At 35.7% G+C, this 17,835-nt stretch overlaps 1 protein-coding gene and 1 long non-coding RNA gene across 2 annotated transcripts in view; one reads left to right on the top strand and one right to left on the bottom strand.

Annotated features, from left to right (window-relative positions):
* Positions 1–17,835, bottom strand: part of LOC148622385 (uncharacterized) — a 34,152-nt gene that overhangs the window by 13,511 nt on the left and 2,806 nt on the right. The window contains exons 2-9 of the mRNA XM_088572258.1: positions 15,153–15,737; positions 5,877–5,951; positions 4,756–4,923; positions 4,460–4,541; positions 3,426–3,595; positions 2,933–3,124; positions 2,414–2,532; positions 1,957–2,140 (exon numbers count right to left, since the gene is read on the bottom strand). Coding sequence (XP_088428384.1) covers positions 1,957–2,140; positions 2,414–2,532; positions 2,933–3,124; positions 3,426–3,595; positions 4,460–4,541; positions 4,756–4,923; positions 5,877–5,951; positions 15,153–15,737 — 1,575 coding nt within the window. The remainder of the gene's footprint in view (positions 1–1,956; positions 2,141–2,413; positions 2,533–2,932; positions 3,125–3,425; positions 3,596–4,459; positions 4,542–4,755; positions 4,924–5,876; positions 5,952–15,152; positions 15,738–17,835) is intronic.
* LOC148622386 (uncharacterized) lies at positions 3,997–9,216 on the top strand. The gene is made up of 5 exons (XR_015920634.1): positions 3,997–4,156; positions 4,455–5,189; positions 5,547–8,411; positions 8,806–8,873; positions 9,180–9,216. It is a non-coding gene; the product is annotated as an uncharacterized LOC148622386 (long non-coding RNA).

Genomic DNA, 17,835 nt, shown 5'->3' with positions numbered 1-17,835 from the left:
CTATGCAAAACAGGAAGAACTTAATGTTTCTTATTTATTTCGTGTGGATGTTAAAAAAAGTTCCTCTATCCAAAATCCCTCCCACTTCACTCCGTAGATCGCTCCAGATCGCGTTTCGTTTTACGATTTGCATTTTGTTGATGGTTTGGTAATCTAAAGCGTTGGCTTATTGGAAGTTAAGACTTTGTAAGTCGCTAATATTGTTTGCGACTTCTTGCACTCGTAATTTCAGTCTTTACATTTGTATAATCATAAATTACTACTCCACGTTAAGCTGCTGATTGGTGCCGTGTTAACCGTCATAGGTTCATAGTCCTGGCCTCATACGAGATCAAAATGTACCTCTAAAATATCATACACAGTTCTTAATCATAGGAGAACGAGAAGTTTACATTAATAGACGAAATGATCATTACCCAGAATCGCAAATTTGACAGTTCTAACATCGTTGGGATTTTTTCAGACGTATAGCAAGGTCTGAAAAAATCCCAACGATGTTAGAACTGTCAAATTTGCGATTCAAATCCCTCCACGGAACTCGAACTCGAAGCGCTGTGACATCTATGACAACACCGCCTGCACAAAGTCCAACGCCCTAGACAACTCGGTCAGCTAGGCTATATAAAAATATAACTTTCGCTGGCCGGGTCATTCCTCCTCATAGGATTAATCTAGGGCTGTAACTTAGTACACGATGTATGGTAGTACGGTACAGTTCATCTAGGTGTTATTATGTAGGATAGAGGATCAAATTAATGATGCATGTCACAGCAAATCAATATTATACGAACGTGTCAGAATGTCAGATGTCACAGCGGTACGAGTTCGAGTCCCTCGGAGGGAACGACCAAAAATTTGCATCACAAATTTGACAGTTCTAACATCGTTGGGAATTTTTAAGACCTTTCCATACGTTTACATTATCTTCCCTGTATCAATTTGATCCCATGGAGCAGTTTAGCGAATAGAGTCATTACATTCATACATTAAAAGAGTATGGTTTTTAAAAAAACATGATTTCGTGTATTTTTAAAAGCACTAAATTACATTTAACCATACTGGTCCTATACATATGTTTTCATATGTTTAATACATATGAAAACATATTTTGCAATTTTTCCTTTGTACAGTATATATACAGTGTTCTAAGATCCATCTTGATAAAAACGTCTTCTTGTTTGGGATTATCTAAATCGCAGACTGAGGACAGATGGTCGCAATTGACATTACAATATTAGTTTATACCATGGAAAATAATATCTAAATTTCTATGTTAATACTAAGTAAACTATGTTGTCCAAAGAAAAAGAGTAATCAAGGAACCAAGATTCGAACGGAAATCAAAGGAATATATTCCAAGGAATACCTTTGCGGACCTTTGGTCCACCAACACTGGTATCGACCCTGTGGCTGCTAAATACAAAAATACCACTCATTGTAAGAGTAATCAAGGGAACCAAGGTTATAACGGTAATCAAAAGAATGTAATCCAGGGACAAAGACCAGACATGGAAAACAGACACACACAACAAAGAATATAGAATAACTAAAATCATACATACAAGGTAACAAAAGCAAATGAGCAACTCTGACTTCACTAAAAACTTAGAGCATGGACCAGGTGCACCGGTAGGGTAAGCGTCCTCTGCTTTACTAGAAACACCCGCCGAGTTGCTCATAAAAAGTCAAGTCCGGGGTAGACCAAAGAGGAAAGGAAAACTATGACACGTTGAATAAATCAGTTTTCATGGTGCAATGTTTAATATAGCAAATTTCGGTATGTTGCGCATATGGTTATGTGTTCACCATGGAAAATGGTCGTATATGGTCAAAATCAGTCAATATAACTAATTGTGTGTTAAACTGTAAGGTGCATTCATTGTGGCATATACAAGGAGTAATTCATCTTATTAGATGACTTGGTTTGTATTAGAGACACTAAGCTAAGTTCCTTACTTCCACCACTGTTCAGTACTTGGAACCAGGAGTTAGCAGAGCTTGGTGTCACACCATCTTTCGAACAAGTGACGGTATCGCCAGAATCATCAGCAAAAACAATGGTATGCATATCGATATGTGATGATCTATCAGCATCTTCGTGTATCTCGTAATATGATGGAAGAGACAGAATCCTAGGAGGCTGAAATTTTATATTAAATTCGTGTAGTAAGCAAACGTTAATGATTTAGAAGTTGTTTAATCATATTTTTACTGCAACGCTAAGATGGCAAAATTTGGGGACTTGGTTCGACATAAACGAAGAAGGGAAAACAAAATACTTAAAAACTTTAAAACCAGTCATATGAAAATACTAAAAAGAACTGTTATTTTTAAGAACGTTTCAACCTCCATCATAAATCCCCAAGACAAATTAATCAAATAAACTCAAAGAAAGTGTATTCAGTCGTCTTACCAGGTTTTTAACTGAAACGCCGAGGGTTCCTCTGCCACAGTGGGTACATGTATCCACGGCTTCAAACGTCAGCTGATAACTCTGACCGTTGTTTAAATTCCTTGTTAACTGGACCTCTCCTATTTTTCGCATAAAATTTAACGTGATTTAAGCTGTGGACTTGCGTATTACATTTATTCAGCTGTTTGGCGTTTGAGGTTATCAACATGCTATCTTCATTATTTTGTTTAAAAATTTGAATAGGTTAAACAAATATTGAATATAAAATAAAAAACTCAAATGTTATTTCCCATGTGATCACAAATATACTAAACTTAATAACGGAAAATTGTAAATTAGTGCAATGGTCTTCACGTGGTTTATGCATTACGTTTAAGAAATTCAAAAAAATGATTATAGAAAAGTAGTAACTACTCCAGTTGATATTACTATATTCTAAATAATAAAATCTGACACCATTAAAAATATTATTTTTTCATGATCTATTTGGTTGTGTTATTGGAACAGTAAAATAATTACCAGTAACTTCTCCTTGTGAGTGGTAGTAAGCAAATGAACTTTCAGAGGATTTAGGATCAACCAAAATTCCATAAGTTAGAAATTCTTGGTCTTTCTGAACTGCAGACCATTGAAATATTGATGTCCCAGCACCTTCATGATCAAAAACTGTTACACTATAACCTGATTCTGGGAACCAAAAACTGCTGTCGTCTACAATAATATGTATGGAGAAATGAAATGTCGCCATCATATTGTTACTTATTTGGGCAAGCCCGAATATGGTATATAAATTATACTCTGTAAATGCTGAATATACCCTATTTTGTGCATGTATACCTTGATTATTTTGAAATGAGAAAAACAAATTCACATTTACAGTAAATATAATATAAATGCGTCCATGAGACAGACAAGAAGACTAATTTCAACAAAATATTGTTATTCAGATACAATTATTACAGCACTCCTTGTTTTTCTATAAATGTTATTCTACTTAGCATACATTATTTACCATTTTCTAAGGTAACTCTAACTGCGTGTTTTCTATAAAATTGTGTCACAGATGACCCGAAAGAGACTGTCATTCCAGGAACTATGTTGCTGCCGGAGCTGACGTACATCACTTGGTCTTGTGAACTCCCAGTACTATGATAGGGAATAATGTTTTTGTCACTGCTGTGCCTACAATCATTAATTTGTGTTAAAATAACCCATAGGAAATAATGAAGTCATGTGGCTTCCTATTCGTATTCTTTTTCTTTTCCAATAGTTCACTTGAACAGTCGCGACTTCCAAGGAGAAATCTTCTGAACACAATCAATTCATAACTAATACAGGATGCTTACGTTATGTCAATTCCTATTTCATAATACTTTAATACTTAGTATACGACATGACACCGCATTCCAGCATTAATGAATATCAAAACAAAATATTACAGAGATCTTATATTAAATGAAAAAGAATTAAGTAAAACGGAAGTAGTCATTGCTATGTATAGATTGCAGGATATAAAGTAATCAACAAGAGGTTTTAATATGAGAGATAGTTACTACACGTCATGATCACATGGTTCTCTTAGCGTCAAATGTTTTCAGTGCTGTGAAATCATTTTGAAATAAGGATTTGAACGGTTAGGAAAACCTATTGTACAGAGCAATTACTGCCACTTATGTTTGTAACTGAGTTATTATATCTAACCCTGTCGTTATTTTAAAGTTTTGTACCATGCATTTATTTAAGGTAAGCTTTGTCATCATTTCAAAATTGTCTACTACCGCCATTGATTTATAAGATTTGTTCAAATCCATCATTAGGACTAAATCATTTTATCTTATGTTTCCTTTCACTTCGACTATTTGTAATGATATGAGTGTTTAAGCTAAAGCAGGAGAAGCTTTCTGTACTCAAGTTTCCATTTTTTGTACGATCGCGGTGTTTTTCCTGTGTGTTGCTATAGGTTGGATATTGTTTCTGTCCCAATCAGCGTTTATGTCATTTGACTTTTGACCTAAGTTGGTTTCACTATATCTAATTTCAGCATACCATCCGAAAAAATCTCCTTTATTGACAGTAATCCGCTCGTTGTTGGGAACAATATATGTGTGAACATGACCTACTGCACTGCCTGAAATTGAGTGGAAATACGTCGTGTATTGTTAGACACAAGATCATAATTCTGTCTACACTCGCTTGAAATTTATATAAGTGAAAACAATAATGTTTTCTCAGAACTCATACTATTAATGTTTTAATCAGTCAACCAATTACATATTGTAAAGGTAACTCACGTACTAAAATATAAGTGAATTCTGAAATCAGTTTCACCTTTAGAAACTTACTTGGTATATAAACAGTGTTTGTTCCTGTCAGCATGTATGTTGTACTGCTGGTGGGTTTCCAGACTTGAAGAGTAAGGGTGCCACTGTTGTGAGCTACGAATTCCCATGTATGTATCCTACCACAGCACTGAAACTGGGCAGCAGGACTTTTAAATATGTACGTATATCCTTTAAATTAAACAAGAGGCTCCAAGGAGCTTGAATCGCTCACCTGGTTGAATTTTGCCTTTCAAAGGCAATAACTTTAACAAGAAGTTGTCCGACCATTTTGACTCAACAAGGCTTTGGTAGGACTTATCGTAAGGATCATTTCAGCAATTAAAAGTTTGGTCACAATTGGTGTCAGAGGTGAAGAGCTTTGAAAAATTGCTAACAACGACGGACGACGAGACGGAAGCCAAGTAATTGCAATAGCTGACATGGCCTTTGGAAAGGTGAGCTAAAATCATATCCGAGACATCAATTAAATTTGTTTTACTTGTACTGTGGAACCAGAGTTCTCGGTACGTGATCGTTATATGTCATTATTAAAAACAGAACCATTAAAAAGTGTACAAGAGGTTGAAATGAATGTTCGTTGTGAACTATTCTATTTTATAATTTATACTGTAATACATGTATTGTAAAATATTGTGGTTTTACATTTACACCAACCATAAAGTTTTTCCTTGAACTAGTATATTTATTCCATTCTGTCTTATTGATGTTGTTTTTATCATTTAGACTAAAATATAAAACTGTTTATCAGTATCCATTTACAATTTAATATCTCTTCCTTTTTTAATTTATAGTGGAATCATAGAGATGTAAGTATATGGCTTTATAGTGAATAAAAGAGGTACAGATTGTAATGAAATATAACTAGAAATCATACACCGTTTAAATTTGCTGGGTGTGAATATAGAACCAACATAAACAGAAGGCTCTGTTGTCGAAACTTCAATATGAAAGGAAAAACATACTAGAAAGAAAACATGTATAACAAACGAATCGTAGGGATAACTTTGTCATACACTGGTTGCGAATGTGTTAGATTGGTTGGCATTTCAATCGAGAACTTACCATAGTTACTTTTTTTCAATATGTAGACCACGGCTTTAATGTTTCCAATGCCAACTTACCAGAGTTTCCAACATTTTCAATAGAGCTCGTACTTGGGTTGCCACCGAGAACAAGACCACTGCCACTATCGCAATCTGAAATATAGAGCCAAGATTGCGTATGAAACTGCAGAGTCATCTAAAAAAATTTCCTACCGATGTGCTTACCCGCTCCTGCATCGAGCACAAATATTATGGGGTGAAACTTGTGGTGAAATTTTTTTTTCTTACCGATTTACGCCCGGTACGCCAGCCCTTTGCATCCGCGCTTGACTGTGCATCAGTATAACTTGTAGGAATCCTGTACCTCTCGTGAGAATAGAAGTATTTTTTTAGGATTAGAGTACATGTTTGATGTTAACCTATAGCACGTCTGATTTTATGTCCACAAGGCTAGTCAAAATTTATCCTACTAAAACTTAGGACTAAAAATCAATAATAGAAGTGATAATCCCATTCCGCCTCCATTTTGTGTATATCATAATTGTTAACAAAATTGACATTTCTAAATTACCTTACAACATGTAATGTTGTAGAACCTTTATGTGGATAGACAACTGTCTCGCAATACTGGTACACTATTTTAATCGTGCATTGCTCCTTTTTCTGTCAATGGGCAGAAATAGTAATCCTCCATGAAATGTAATGGACACTGCAGGGTCTGTAAATATACCAGTTGACTATACCCTAGCATCCCATACTTTCAATCTTGAACTTAGATAACCAGGAGTTTCAATATGACAAATAAAGCAAGACAGAAACTGATTTAGAAGGAAGAACATAACATAATTAAACCGGAAACGAAGACTAGACAAAGAAAACAGACAAACCATGATAGATAGCTTAAATCAAACCACGCATGATGCTGCTATAAACCGGAAGTATTGGTCGGGTTTATATAGCTATAGCTACCATAAAATAGATAGAATCCATAATTTGTGTTCAAACACACTTAATCGAATTTCAGAATAAGTCAAATTATGCACCATGTAATCTCTTACTTTTTACATATTTATAGATGTGATATTATCAAGGTAAAGACCGATATTCAGTTCTGCGATTGGTTGTGGAACCTATGGAGAAAAATTTGTAACTTCGAGTGGTCCACCCTGGCTTCCCATATAGAAAAGCAATCAAGGGAACCAAGGTTCTAGCGGAAATCAAAAGAATGTATTCCAGGGACAAAAAGACCAAACATGGAAAACCAACATGCACATCAAAGAACATAAAGTAACTAAAATAATGCATAAAAAGTAACAAAAGTAAATGAGCAACTCGGACTTCACTAAAAACTGGGAGCATGGACCAGGTCCACCGGTAAGGTAAGCGTCCTCTGCTTTTCTAGAAACACCCGCCGCGTTGTTCACAAAAAGTCAAATCCGGGGTAGATGAAAGAGTAAATGAAAACTATGTCACGTTGAACAAATCAGTTTTCATGGTGCAGTTGGATACACCGTAACGATCCACAGAAAGCTTTGAATTTATTTATACATGTGTCGCCCCGTGCAGGTCCGGGTGTCAAAAGAATAGGCCTGCAGCAGCGCTAAGCTTGTCGTAAAAGGCGACTAAATAGTGCTCAGAAACCTAGCGGGGGCTGGGCGCTCTGCCCACAGAGCATCTGGGATGTGTGCCCCAGGTGGTGGAATGAGGTACCTGGGAATGTTGGGAAAGATGTCATGTTCCTCGCACGTTAAAGAACCCTACTGTGGTATTCGATAGGAGTAGGAACCTTTGCGCTCCGCCAAAGGAGGCTAAATTGCCCGATCTTACCCATCCCCCCTTTTTCTAGTGGCAATCGAAATTTGTCGACCCTATTATCCTTGTGTCCCATCCTTTTTTTCATTTCATCATCATTTCATGTTCATTTTATCATTCATTTCATGTTCTGAATATAGCTAAAATATTGCTGCTCGGACAAACAAACATATGTCCATACCCTGGGTTTATAAATAGAAAATTGACACTTTTAAATGAAAACATTTGTGTATCCGTCATTATTAAGAGTTGTGAGTTGATGTCGTCAAGTGCTCACATAATGAGTGATACTTCTTTTACGGTAAATTCTTACAATGTACATACATGTATGCATGACAATTCAAACAAAGTAGTAACTAATGCCAATACACAAAACCCACAGAGCACTATTGTGATGGGGTGTATTTTTACTATTTCATAAATATACCATTACTGTGTATTGCTTGCCAGATATTGTGTATTCATTATATTTTCCGTCATCTGCTATATATGGTCTCTAGTATGTTTTGATCAGTCATACTTCACTTCATTGAGCCTGGTTGTAATAGTTTTCTGCTTTTACAATGCTAATTGTCACGCCTGATTTAGTTCAGTTCTGATTGGTCAAAATAAACTCATTGGGTTTTTTTTTAATTATACTTGGAAATGGAAGTTCGATCTTAATGCTGTACATTTGAAATAATTCACATTCTCAGAAGTTTATCGCACAACTGTGATATAGACTTTAGTGCATACTTTGAGTGCAGAAGACAATATTCAAAGGAACACTCGATTGGTGTGGCTAAAAGAAGCACTTATCTGGTATGTTATCATATTTTGTACAGTGTAAAGTGAATGGTGTATGCAGTGTGTGTTATGTCCGTAGTCGGTACGTTTGGCCTTGCTTCGATTGATATGATCGATGCGAGATCGTTTATGAATCTGTGAATGTATTACGATATGAATCTGTAGTTTAGTTGTAGACTGGAAGATTTTAGAGAGATACTGGGAGTGACCTTGACCCTTGCAGTTAAGGGTCTATAGTTGACATCGCATGATAATTGTTTATGCTAGTCTTGTTTATTGTAGGGTAGTATATACATGTATTAGTATTTTCATCATAGAGACGTGTTATAGATCGTGTAATAAGTTTCTGTATTATATGATGGGTTCATAGCTTTGATCCGAGTATTTATGCTTTATTCCTTAATTTCAGGAGATATGTACTGACCCTGTATGCTATATATGTAGCTGTAGACTATTATAACCTAGTCCCATAGATTGGTAGGTTTATATGTTTTATAGTGTACTTGGTTTTATATGAGAATTATTAAGCTTAGTTATTTGATAAAATATATGATTGTCATTCATTCATATGTGAAGAAGTTTGTCTATTTATTTATAGCTATTATCTAGTATGACTGTTAGATTTATTTTGAACTTGAGTACTTTTATTGTCATTGTTTTCTAATTACATATCTAGAGTATGAACTGCATTCTATTAATGATAGTTTGAGAGCAAGTTGTTATACTTACTTATATAATTTGTGATACTGGGATTACTTTATTATTGTTTTGTTGTCATTTCAGGGTTATTTATTTTACTGAATAAAGATCTAAAACCCTAGTAGCGTGTTCGATACGGCCTGCTTTACTATAAATAACAATTGCGAAATACCTGATAGTCAATTCAATGATAATCATATGTTTTTGTCAACTCTACAGAATAACATTCAAACATTAACTTGTTAAAACTTACGATGTACAAGACATGTGTCTAATCCGGAAAGCATTTTTTGATCTGGTGCGTACGAGACATACGTCTTATGAAGTAAACTAAGTTGGTCAAAAGAGCTAGTCGTGAAAGTGAAAATAATATCGCTCGGTGAAAAACTAGCGGACGGCATTTACGTTATTTTCCAATTTCTTGAAGGGGCAAATAACGTAACGGAATTACGTCAGTTTATTTTAAAAAGTAATCGACGAACTCATATGGGTAATGGCGATAACGCCAGTTTTATTGCGGATATTTGTTCAAAACTTTGTAACAAAGTAAATACAAAACATTCTGACAATTCAGTTATTATTGTCATGGTTCTTGACATGAAACTGCACTCCAGTGGGTCTCTTGCAAACACTGATAAGAAAATTGACGACTGAAATAAAACTTTTAAAGACGAAATACAGGAACTGAAAACTAAATTAAAAACAAAAGAAGCTGAACTAACGAGTGTTTTAACTTCAGTTAGAAATGAGCCATTTACGCGATCAAAAGGCAAAACTTCAAATGGAACGTAACAAATGAAGGACGATATGCGTACATGTAGTGCTAGTTCTTCTCAGAAGGATAACTTGTCTAAAATAACTCAATCGACGGCAAGAGTAAAGAACTTATTCTATGTATACTGATATCGTAAATGATAAAGAAAACGTTATACCTAAAGACACTGGTCCAAACAAATGCGATACTCATTCAGTTTTGTTGACAAGATGAAACTTTTGCTTTTCAGTAGATTTTGCCGTGCTTACCGTGGATATTTTTTTAAGCAGTTATTCAATTTACTTTTGCTAAAGTCGGCAAAAGATATATTCCTTGACACTCATACGAACGAGATCCTATCATTGAATTCTGGCAAGCTGTGTATAATTCCACCAAAATAAATTAGGATATCCAATATTCACATCGGCTTTCATGGTTTTGAGTCTTGTAATGGAAAAATGACCAGATAGGGGTCAGGAAAAATTTTAATGCTTAAACATATGCATACGGTAAGACTAGCAAGTACATGGGGTTCAAGACTAGGTTGGGTATCCTATGATGAAAAGTTAAGGTTACAGGAAGCTAAGTATCGTGAGTCATCATGGGCTGTCATTGACATGGAGCTCTGGGTTCTGTATGTCGTTACCCATCAAAGAATGTTTAGCCTCAACGGTGTATCAGATAACAATAGACAATGTCATAATGACGTAAATCATCATTCAACCTCCTCAGAGAGATATACAAATTCCTTTTGTGCCCGTTTGGGATTGAATGAGGGAAAGCGTAAGCCAAAGAACAATGCAAATATGCACACAAATGCACAGAATGCTTTGGTAAACACCCCGAAAAATTTTGCATTCGAACATAAATCTTTCTATTCGCTTGGAGCCTCACATCCGTGTCGACATGGTCAATACCCGAAAACTAATATTGCAAAATAATTGATCCCTGGTCTCGAATTTGGATTTAAACTGCAATATGCAGGAACTAGGTTGCCTATGAAACAAAAAACTCATCTACTGTTTCTCGATATCCTCAGATAGTACGGGGAAAAAATAACGAAGAAGTACTTTTAAGTAGAATAGCCGGGCCCATTCCCTCTCACCCGTTATAGGCGAATCTCGCCGATATTTTTATCAGAGAAAAAGAATTGTGACTTCCGACTTATAATCTTTCACACCCGTTTAACAACTCGGTAAACGACTTTATTGATCCCGAGTATCGTTCAGTTCGATATGCTAAGGTAGATGGCGCGGTAGATATGATTAAAAATAGTTAGGCAAGGGAACTTAACAAGCGAAAGCTGACATAAAGAGCGCGCTTAGATTGTTGAGGTCGTCCCCCTCCGACTTCGACCAATTAGGATTCCAGTTTGATGGTAAATTTTATTACGACAAATGTAGTAATACACTGAATGATTTCCAAACATTTTGTGAAGAATGGAGGTCCCTTGGCCGAAGACAAAACTGTTGAACCTGTAGAGATATTAACATTTTTGGGTATAGAATTTGATACCGTCACCATAGAACTTAGGCTAAGGAAGATGAGATTGCTAAGATCAAACAAATGCTTAGCTTCCTTTTAAATTCAAGAAAGGTAACATTACGCAAACTTAAATCGTTGACGGTGCTTTTTGAATTTTACTTGTCAAGTTGTGGCTCCAGGAAGGGTTTTCTGTAGAAGGCTTATTGACGCTTCACGTGGAGTGAAAATAAAATTCGAGTATCAAAGCCCATGAAAAAAGATCTTGAGGTTTGATTGTCCTCTCTGGAACATTACAACGGTGTTACTGTTATTTCCGACGAAAATTGGTCCTCCGTAGACTCTATTGAACTATACCAACAGTGTTGGGTGGAAATCTGAGATTTGGTTGTACATTTTTGGGAGAAATTGGCCAAGGGTAATTGGCTCGCAGAATGGTCAGAGAAATCTCAAAGAGTTAACATATTTGGAGTTGTCCCAGGTAGTGGTTGCTTTGCATATATGGGACGACAACCTGAAAAAACAAGAAACTTATTTTTCACATCGATTATCAGTCTGTGGTTCACAGTATTAATAGAAGAACTTAAAAGTCTCCTAAGGTTATGGGACTAGTCAGATGCTTAGTTTTGTCTACACTTAAAAATTACATACTTATCAAAGCGATACATATTTCTGGCAAATTAAATGAAGTAGTTGACGCTTAAAGTCGTTCTGATTGACAGAAATTCCGGGCCCTGTGTCCAGAAGCGGAAGAAGAGGGCTATAATCACAGGCCATCTGAGGACAATTTAACGTCAGAGATAGATGTGCTTGTTGGAAAAGTTACGGTATTGCCCTAGAATCCATTCATAACTTTCGACAACTCTACGGCATAGACATAATTTTGCCTGCTTCCTTATATGATATTCTTTATTTCACTGCCTACCTATCACAAACATGACACGCACATTAAATTATGTAGCGCAAAGGTCGATCAGCGACACCGTTCTACTACGACCAGCTTATCTGTCCAGTTAGAAACCATAAGTGTTACTTAGACTTAAGAAATAGCAACTTACCCGATACGAACCCTTCCACTCATTTTGACGAAACTAACTTGATCAGGTACCAGTTTTCTACTGTGTTACAAAAAGCTTTAGCTTTCTGTCAAGAAAAGGGACATTTTATGTCTCATTCCTTACGTGTAGGGGGCACAAGCGATGCGAAAAGACTTGGTTTTAATGATGAAACGATAATGAAATGGGGTAGGTGGTCCTCTGACACATATAAAGTGTACATTTGCTCGGAACTTAATATTTAACTTTTGTAAATACTCACTACAGTGTATATGCAGGTGATGCTAAGCTTCATTGAAAAAACAGCAAATGTACGCATCTTTTTTATTTAGGTGCTGAAGATTTGTGGATCATAGGATCGTCTGGGCCCAAAAAACGTGCGGTATCAAGACCCAGGGGACAACGCTCACCTTGCAAAATGCAGGCTACCACATTCACTGGCTCGGACATAGGGGTATGAAATAGCGGGAATTCAATGAAGTTGTTGACAATGTATCTAATTTTCATGCGGCAAAATGCATTATAGTTCAATAGGGTTCAAACAATCTGGGAACAGCCAAAACATCAGATTTGTACGTGGACATTGAAAAAAAAACATGCTAAGACTAAAAATGAATGCCATAAGGCCATGATAGATTGGTGAGAAATACTAATGAGGAGATATTGGCATGAAGCCGATAATTGAAATGCGGTCGACTTGACCCGTAAAACCTTTTCTAACCATTTAATGGTTAGAAATCTTACTTTAAGTATCCTTGGTTGTGTCATTAGACACACAAATATAAGGGCTTGAGAAAAAATCTTTGTTTAGATACGATGGTACACATCTTACAACTACTGGGAATGATATGTATTTGAACAATATCCAATCGAAAGAAGGGCCACTGGTCTTTCCGTCATTGGAATGAAGACCCGCATTACTTAAATTAGGGCGAAGTGGTCTGTCTGCGTGGCGGTGATCAGATTAGCAGATCATTTGCCGGGGTATAACAGATGGCCATTTTCGCCATTTTCTATTTTGTTTCAATTTTTGATTGAGTCATTTATTAACCGTGTTTATCGCGTAAAGATAATGGGAAATTCATGTTTTCTTATATATATTTATTTCGGATAAAAGTTCCGAGTAGTCTTTATGCGTGCACCGCACGGGAATCCCCATGTACATGCACATATACACAAGTCACGTGATTTACATTCATCTACACAGCAATTTTCAGCATCTTTGAAAACCCCACCACTATCCATATTCACTCCTGATATTGTATACAACATGTACATATCTATTTTTTTTTCTTTTCTGTCGTATTTTTGTTAATATTTTAGATCCTGTAAATATTTGAAGAGAGAAAATGGTGCTGTGTAGGCAATATTTACAGAGGTTGATAGGTATTGATGCCGGAAGCATTCATGGTATATGTTGAACTTCCGTTTTCTATTGCGTAGTATTAAGATAAGCTCCAAGTGACAATCTAATTAGCACCGGAAATAAAGCACCTTTGGACTGTACTAATTTTTCAGTGTAGTCTAAATTAGATTTAAATGGTTACGAGAAATTATACTAATCAGTGGGATGGAACTTTATATCTCTAACCGTTTTTTTTTTTTTTTTTTTTTTTTTTTTTTTTTTTTTTTGTTTTTTTTTTTGTTTTTTTTGTTTTTTTTGTTTTTTTTTTTGTTTTTGTTTTGTTTTTTTTTTTTTATCACCTTGCATCTGTGGCAACATCCCTTCAGCACCGGCATATGCAGTTTTCATATCACAACGTTATCCTAGAGCTTGCCGCAACTTGCCGTAGACTTTTTGTATTGCACTAGACTTCTCACAATTATGTTTCTGGAACAGGGTTATGTTGCTACACGATTGAAGTCATCACTACAAAAGTTTTACGGTCGTTATCGTGAACTCGTGGATCGTTACGATGTATCCATCTGCACCATGAAAACTGATTTGTTCAACATGTCATACTTTTCCTTTCTTCTTTCGTCTACCCCGGACTTGACTTTTATGAGCAACTAGGCGGGTGTTTCTAGAAAATTACAGGTGACCTGCTCCATGCTCTCAGTTTTTAGTGAAGTCCGAGTTGCTCATTTACTTTTGTTATTTTGTATGTATTATTTTAGTTACTTTATGTTCTTTGTTGTGTTTGTCTGTTTTCCATGTCTGGTCTTTGTCCCTGGATTACATTCTTTTGATTTCCGCTGGAATCTTGGTTCCCTTGATTACTCTTTCACAACATAGAATGTGAAATAATCAAAATAACTGGTACATGAACAAAGAAACAAAAGCAAGTGAACAACCCGGACTTCACAAAAACTGGGAGCATGGACCAGGTCAACCGGCATATGGTAAGTGTTCTCTGTTTTTCTTGAAATCTATAAAATGTCACGTCCGGGTAGATTAAAAGGGAAAGGAGCTTTATGATACCGTGAACAAACTATTTCTTGGAGTGCAGATGGATACATAATGACGGTCCACGAGTTCATAATGACGATCATATAACTTTGGTGATGACATTAATATTGTAGCAATATTACCCTGTTCAAGAAGCCTTATTGTAAACAAGTCTAGCGCGGTACAAAAATCCGCGGTAGTTTTGGCATGAGAGCTATAGTAAAACGCATGTGTTGTGATATACAAACTCCATACGCAAGTGCTGAAGGGAGGGATTTTACCACAGATGAACAGATCTAGTGCATGCGAGATTCATAAGATTAGTCAAATGTAAGTTTTTTCCCTTTTTGACTAATTCTGAGGCTACATATACTTACACCACTGACAGTCGGTCATCTCGTACGTAAGTCTGGACATGTCACCTGGTATACATCCATCCCTGAAATTGGTATTCACAAAATGACCGGATGAGACCATTGATGATAATGAATCGGCGCTGCTGTCAATAGCGAAGATACCAACTGTTATTCCTGCATCTTTACAAGCTTGTGCTATAGATGGTGCTACTGTCGTATTAGTCCACCCATGTGTAATGTAAATAAGGTAATTACGAGCCCATGAACGATCACCAGATCCACCGAACATCTGGAAGCAACTGTAGTACAAACCGAGTGCCATATCTGTACCCCACAGTCCACCATAATCTGTGCTTTTCACGGCCGATTGTAACGACGAAAGGTCTGAATAATCCCCGAGATTAAACACCGTCCTTACGTAAGAAACATTGTGAATGGCTGATACTCCGACATTGATGTTTCTAGAGCTATCTATATTTAATCTTCCGACTGCTTCTGACACAGCATCTAATACATCAGAAAAGCCCCCATAACTAGATGCGGAGTTAGCGCTCGATGATTCGTCCAATGTGAAGACAATATCTGCGTTTATGTTGTTTAAACATCCTAAAATGAAACAATGGTTATATTCCAAAGTTTATCCGTTTCCCTAGCACGAAATACCCGTTGTCAAAATTCTAATAGAGAGGTTAAGCAAAGCGACGCGTACGGGTACGTGTACATGTAGCAAAGAATTTCCCGTCAGATAGTGCGTATTACGTCATCAATTTGCGTTGCGCGCCACATTCCACTAGTTGGCGTCAACGTGTGAGGAGGCGACCACGCGTAGGCAAGAACTTGTACAATATATTTCAAACAAATCCGACAACTGTGAAAGGAAAGCACTTTTATTTTCAATTTGAGTATTTTCTGTATCTGTTGGTGAATTTTTTATGATATAATTACACAATTCCAGGCTTCAAAATGAGCCGTAAAAAACAACCTTATTCGGAGAAAAAAATGAATTTTAAAATATGAAAAAAAAATGTTTTTAGGAATTTATATTCACTGTTACGTAATTGTTTGTTCAAATCATGCCCTATCTTTTCTGAACAAATCAAGTTTCTGTCAGTTTAACACCATAAGACCGATTTTTACAAATGTGATACGCGCGGAAAAAAGGGGGTACTATAACAGGTGCCCGTTGTAAGATATCTTGACCCGCAGCATCCGTCACACATATATATAGACGTCTACCATCCCAGTAGGGGTTAGAAACGGAAAAAACTACTAGCTGGGAAGACATATCGGGCCAGTCGCTAAATTTATAACATTGACGTTCTACACGTACACGTACAGAATAACTTGACTTAGACACCGACCTTTTTTTCTATTGAGAGAGCTTGAGATATTTTTGAAAAAAGTATTAATTTCACTTCGGAGAATTTTTTTTAATTCTGTACTAAGATACGTGTATGCTAGTGAAACAATCAGATATTTTCACCAGCTTCAGTCTGACTACTCCTGCGAGAAGAACTGCATCAACTTTGAAGATGTTGTATTAAAGCTTCACTGATTATTGTATGTGGTCTATGAACATTCACAATTGTGCTGCTGAGCTACGCCTGAAACTTTTTTGTTATATGTTAATGAACATTTTAATTTGTCTCTTTAATTTTTGGCATGCTAATAAAATGGGATGTCACAATGCTTCTTTGAATCAAATTATTATCAAAGTGCTCAGCCATATCATAGCATTTGAATTTTGTTCTTCGCCGTTTTTATTTATGGTATCCATCAAAAAAAGAAATAAACAAATGATTAAAATCAGAAAAAAAGATAAAAAGGCCATTCATAAAAAATATTAGACAGAAATCCAACTAATTCCACTTAATCATTTCACAAAATAAAACAATATAAAGATCTACACATACACGTGTTTATAGGTTTAATTACAATAAATACACAAGTAGCAATTAATTACATGTTTACACAAGTTCCCATTTCGCCTTAGTTCACTCCAAATCTTACTATGGTGAAATGGGAATAATTTTATGTACCAAATTCGACAGCTAAGGCGAATAGGAACAAGTTCATAAAAAAATGATGTTGAATGTTTTAACTAATTTGTTATTACTGTCAACACTGAGAAATATTATCTTTATTTAACAGATTAATATTATACATATCCATGATCAATTACTTTTTTACTTGATTTTATTAAACTATATCAGTTACAGAGAAATATACTGACATTGAAAATATTACATAAATTTCATGTGTAAACAACTGTACATGTAATGAAATGAACCTGTATGTACTATGACCTTTGTTAAAATTTAGCTATATTTCTGCGTATATTCAATAAGGAAAAAAGTTTTGAAAATTTCAAAGTATTTGCGTTTGAATAACAATGAACTGCGAAAAATTGTTTTCTATCGTTTTCGAAAAATTACGTATCATAACATAGTGGTACTCATCACCAATATCATGTGATATGAGAGAGGTGTACAAAAACGATCTTTTCTGGGAATACGTTGCCATCTCCCTACCTAAATTGGTAGGCGATGGTACCCACATCTAAATTTACACAGTCATTGCATCAAATAACTTGGCAATTCTACCAAAAATCAGATTTAAAAAAGTTTATACGTAATGGTATACTTTCGCGGGGATATTATCAAAATTGATTTTGATAGTCAAAAATCTTTTTGTCTTTATATTT

This window comes from Perna viridis, chromosome 3 (genome assembly GCF_037379345.1).
Source record: "Perna viridis isolate PV_CMFRI_1.1 ecotype Kerala chromosome 3, ASM3737934v1, whole genome shotgun sequence".
Taxonomy (NCBI): Eukaryota; Metazoa; Mollusca; class Bivalvia; order Mytilida; family Mytilidae; genus Perna; species Perna viridis.
Note: the sequence above shows the minus strand (reverse complement) of the source record. Positions and strands in the feature narration are given on the sequence as shown.